Here is a 5649-nt window from a genome sequence, read left to right as displayed (position 1 = left end):
TGGTGGCGCGGAGGGATACAGCTGCCTCTGTAGTACTGCTGTTGTTGTTACATACATGGTTAAAAGAGGTAAACAGTGGTAAAATACTCCATTGCAAGTAGAAGAATAATATTAAAAAATATTATTTTATTTTTATTATATGAAATGGAGCAACTGTTGCAAAACCCGATTTCCCCCAGTGGATCAATAATTATTGTTACATTCATGTACGTATCAGTCATGTTGCTGGTAAAGGTGGAGCTAATTTGAATGCCTTTATTGCATCTTAATATATTGTATAATAATTCGTCATATTTTATTTGTTGATAACATTTAGTATTTAGTAATAAATGTAGTGGAGTAAAAAGTACAATATTGGCTTCTGATTTGTAGTGAAGTACAAGTATAAAGTAGCATAACATGTAAATACTCAAGTAAAGAACAAGCACCTCAAAATTGTACTTAGGTACAATACTTGAGTAAATGTACATGATTATATTCCACCATTCTGGAGTTGTGCATTAACATGAATGGAAGAAAATAACTAAATAAAAATATTTTATGTTTAAATATATAATATACTGACACTGCCACACACATGTATTATCACCTTCATGATTTCTATTTCAGTAAAGGATCTGACAACAGCACTTGATTCGAATATTGTTTTTAGGCGTTTTATGCCGTTTTGCAGGTTATTGTCTTTGTAACAATCACCTATTACAATAAAGCAACGTGGTTTTGAATGTCTTGGCAGGCGCATGCGCACACCGGCGGAGCGAATCAGTGGTGACTAGCTAGTTTCTTGTTACCGTTCAGTCAATTTAGATCTGACTGTTGTACACAGTTATTGTTTATTAACCGTGAGTCGTTTCTACCGAGCGGAATTAACGTGACCGAGGCGTGAAAGAATATGCCCAAAAATAAAGGTAAGAGATGGAGGAAGTGTGTTTCTGTGATGTTAATTGTCTGTCGAGCCCGCCGCGAAGACACACGCAGTGAAAACGTGACTCTGACCAGCTAACGCTAGTTAGCAACACCAATTTTTCATTTGTTTTATTAATCTTTTATTAACACAAACGTAGGAGTCTTCTACTCCGCTGTCAGAGGTGTCTGTGTGTAACGTACTCACTAAACGGTAATTCGGCTGAGATAATAATAAAGTTAGTTTAGGCTAGAGAAAGTTGTTGCAGACTTTGTGCCTGCTACCCAGCTAATAGCTAACATACTTGGCCGTTTAATACCGCTGCTAGCTGACACAGCTAACTAGCTAGTCGCTTGTGGTTAAACCCCACCCCGGTGTGGCCGGTGACATCTGTGACTTTTATTTTACTTACATTAACCGCTGATAACGACAACCAGGTAACATTGGGCCTGTTTATTAAACTCATTTGATGATCTTATCTAATACATGTATGGTTTCTAAAATGTCACTTCGATAAGCGAGCTAGCAAGGTAACTGAAACGTTAGCTACTGTTCTTGTCATTTAGTATTCAGATCTTTTTTGTAAAAGTACTAATACCACACTGTAAAACACATTACAAGTAAAAGTCCTGCATTGAGAATGTTACTTCAGTAAAGGTACGTCAGTATAATCAGATAAAAACTTAAGAGTATTAAAAGTAGTTTAGTCCCCTGGGACTATACAATTGTATATGATTCAGATTATTACAGATGCATTATGTTGGTGGAGGTGGAACTCATTTTGAACTATGAGTTTTCATTATGGATTAATCTGCTGATTATTTTCCTCATTACTAGATTAAATATTTGGTTTAGGTTCCAGCTTTACTTTATGGAATAGTTTTATTTATTTCATTTACACGCTGGTTATCTGTGGATTAAGTGTGTCAACTAGAAATATACACAACGAGAAGTAGATGATCACAGTTCCCTAAGTCAGAGAATAGTATCTATATGATGATGAATGAATGAATGGACAACATTAATTGGTATCTTTCTGTCTTTATAGGAAAGGGAGGAAAGAATCGTCGACGTGGAAAGAACGAGAATGAGTCTGAGAAGAGGAGCTGGTGTTCAAAGAGGATGGACAGGGTGAGTACGGGAACCATTTTCAGCTGCTGCCTGGAAAGTTGCAACAAAGATGGTTAACTAAAGATCCATCTTTTCACTGGAGGCTGTGTGTTTAGTGATGCTGCTTCAAAAGGACACAGAATAAAACTGTTTGTATTTGGTCTGAATAAATTCAACATGGGTCAACTGATGAAACTGAAGTTCCTGTTGTTGGTAGATAAATACAATTCTGACCAGCCAATTTAATTAATTGGTGAAAAGCAGGGAAATCTTGAGTTGAGAGGCCTAAATGCTCAGCCAATCAAATTCAACGGAGAAAAGTGTGGTAATATAATAATTCATTCATCAATTTGAAGCAAAGAGGCAGAACATTCCCTCGGCGACTGGTGTCTAAAATATATTCCTGGGTTCCTTCTATGATTTCTTTCTTGGGTTTTGACTTTGTTGCACAAAAACAAGCAATTTGAAGTCGCCATGCTGAGCGTAGGTGATCCGATTGTGATGAGCATTTTTATAGACTAAACAATTAGTTGGTTAATATCGCTGTTGGCAGACTAACGCATGATGAAAATAATTAGTCTGTCATTCATCCTGACAAATGTTCGAACATGTCTTCTCAGATGAAAAGCTCCAACAACTATATCATTTCACCCTCACGCACCGCCGTGTGGGAGCGTTAAAAACAAATCTGGTTAGAGGAAGAGTTGCGATTTACAAGAGCTTCAGATATAATCTAATAGATATCAAACGTAACCGTCTGTTACCTGTCATGAATGTTGCCGAGTCAAAAACCTTAAAGCTGAAACGGACGATCTGCATTCAGATCACGTTTGGAGAAATAGTTTCAGTAGCGAAGGATTTTTTGACAAGCCGCAGACATTGTTACCGAGATGGTACCGACAGCTTCGACTGCAGTGCTCATTGCTGCCAAAGTGTGTGTGTGTGTGTGTGTGTGTGTGTGTGTGTGTGTGTGTGTGTGTCTGTGTGTGTGTGTGTCTGTGTGTGTGGGCTCTGCTGGGGCCAGGAACACCGTCAGGTAGTGAAGGCAAGTCGTACTGAATGCACACAGTCTGGTTTAAAGGTACACATGTTGTGATCACCTCGAAGCCTTCTCAGAATCTTTCTGCAAATCCTCTCAATTTGATGTAAATCACATTTACTGTATTATAATGGCAGTTAAACATTTCTGACTAATCTAAGCACTTTAAGTAATTGTGAACATAATTGGGCTGTTCATGGATATCATGTGTTTTGAAGATGAGGGTTTGGCTGTTTCCACGTGTTGTATGCGCTTCACTTTCCTACAACAGTAGAACCTTCCCATTCAGAAGCCTTGCTGAGGCCCGCGGCTCTTTGTGCCTTCATCTTGCACTTTCACGCTAAATTCTATTTCCAGATTCACAGGAACATTAAGTTAATGTTGGCGGACACGTTAGGTTTAACCTATTAATAATTATCTACCATGATGGCGAGCTAGACGCGTTTTTCAAGTCACTCTTGTGGATATTCATGGTTATCCCGATAATGGACATTCACCACAATCAACTTATTCAGAGTGTTTTTTAAACCCTGTCCCGTCCCATCAGTACTTGGTACTTGCGGTTTTGTTGGTAAAGCAGAAACTTGGTGAATGTAAATCTTATTTTAAGATCCTTTGTTCAGTGTATCCGCTTGATTAACCTGCTTTGCTCTCCTGGGTCCTCCAGAATATGCTCAGGTGATCAAAATGCTGGGGAATGGACGTCTGGAGGCCATGTGCTTTGATGGAACCAAGCGGCTTTGCCACATCAGAGGAAAACTCCGGAAAAAGGTAGGAATGTCCCGACCGTCCCCTCGCACCTTTTCCCCCCCGACCAGCACACACGGGAAACCTCCTGACGTGATGCTGAGTCGGCGTGTTCTCAATGGTCAGTCAGCCACCGTTCATGTGGCAGCGTGGACTCAATGCAGGGTCACAGAGTGCAGCGTGTTGCTGTATGACACCCGGGGTAATCTCTGCTGGGTTTTGTTTCCCTGTAGGTTTGGATTAACACGTCAGACATCATCCTGGTGGGACTGAGAGATTACCAGGTGTGTTGGTCGCTCCACACTCATCACATGTGCATCATCATCACATCATCACTGATCTCTTCAGTTCACTCAACAATTCTGTCTTTTGCTCTCATCACAAAAACACTTTACACATTATCCTAAACACGACAATGTTTCAGGACAACAAAGCTGATGTCATCCTCAAGTACAACGCAGACGAGGCTCGCAGTTTGAAAGCGTACGGAGAGCTGCCGGAGCACGGTGAGTTTCACCAACACCGCAGGAATGAATTTATACAGCTTCATGTGCAGCGACCTGTATGAAGGTTGCTTATTGCTGCTTCTTGTACAGTTTAATTTACGTTTCTGACATTCGGATTTAACATCCTGTTCGTCTCCTTATTCTGCTTCATGAACACTTCCGTCTTCTCTTCCTCCTCGCAGCCAAAATCAACGAGACAGACACCTTCGGGCCCGGAGACGATGATGAGATCCAGTTTGATGACATTGGCGACGATGACGAGGACATTGATGATGTGAGCGTCTCGTTTTATAATTATTACTAATAATTACTAGTGTTTGTTTTCAATGCTATTGTCAGTGTGACTCCAGGAAGTGTTTTATACTTTACTTATACTCAAATACTAAATGTTGTCAAACTCAAAGAACCTCAATATATAGATTTTAATCCGTACTATCGGATAAAATGATGTCTGAACAGTCGCTTGTTGTTTTTAATAGTGAGAAAGTTCTGACCCCAGCGTTACCCGGGAGCTTTTAATTCCTCGTACTACTACTTAATAAACTCTAATTATTAATCATAAAATATAATATAAATATATTATATTAATATTTTAATTTGATTAACCAAAAAGAAACTTTTATTTATGCAAAACTTCACAAATAAATTTTTTTAAATAAAAGTATTTCTTAATTCCAGTGACTTTGGATAAACTTAAATAAAGTTCAAGTAATACAAAGTAAAATGCTGCGCTGTCACATAAATATTTGGATTTGTCAAAAAAACAGAAGAAATAAAGAAATATGCACAAAAAAATCAATTAAACTGCTTTTATTGTGTCTAAATACTGCAGAAAGGTTCCCAGAAAGCCATAGCTGCCTTGTGAGAACAAAAGATGTTTGTATCATGAACTGATAAACAGTTTTGGTTTATACATTAGCGCTGAGGTTTGTCTTGTGTTGTGGTTCAGGTGTTGGAACAGCTGGTTTTACGAGCCTAGCCTCATGTGGACATCTGGAGCCTGGGAGTCCTGCTCTAATCACGATGTCTAACGCGTCGGTTGAACACCTTTCACTGTACAATATTTTCAGATAACGAATTCTCATGAAAGCGTTCGTTCTGATTAGTGACCAAACCAACGGTGCTGGAGGGATACACGCTGCAGTAAAAACCCAGCCTCTGTACTCATAGGTTGCATAACTAAAACACGAGAAGCTTGTTGTCTTTCTACACAATCGCTTTCATTCAAGGTCTTTATATATGAACAGAAACCCTGACAATGACTGGATATTTTAATATTTTTTAGAACTTTAATTGAATAGTTGTACGACGAGTGTGTTTGTGTTGTGTTATTAAGAATGAAG

At 38.9% G+C, this 5649-nt stretch overlaps 1 protein-coding gene across 1 annotated transcript; it reads left to right on the top strand.

Annotated features, from left to right (window-relative positions):
- Positions 1–732: 732 nt before the first annotated feature.
- LOC115004709 (eukaryotic translation initiation factor 1A, X-chromosomal-like) lies at positions 733–4625 on the top strand. The gene is given in 7 exon segments (XM_029426392.1): positions 733–908; positions 1953–2003; positions 2006–2035; positions 3721–3824; positions 4034–4084; positions 4225–4306; positions 4489–4625. Coding segments are annotated over 7 exon segments (456 nt in total). The 5' UTR covers positions 733–892; the 3' UTR covers positions 4611–4625.
- Positions 4626–5649: the final 1024 nt, after the last annotated feature.

The sequence above is a fragment of the Cottoperca gobio genome, unplaced genomic scaffold, assembly GCF_900634415.1.
Source record: "Cottoperca gobio unplaced genomic scaffold, fCotGob3.1 fCotGob3_170arrow_ctg1, whole genome shotgun sequence".
In the NCBI taxonomy this organism is placed as follows: domain Eukaryota; kingdom Metazoa; phylum Chordata; class Actinopteri; order Perciformes; family Bovichtidae; genus Cottoperca; species Cottoperca gobio.
The sequence above is the reverse complement of the archived record's forward strand: the minus strand, read 5'-3'. Positions and strand labels throughout refer to the sequence as shown.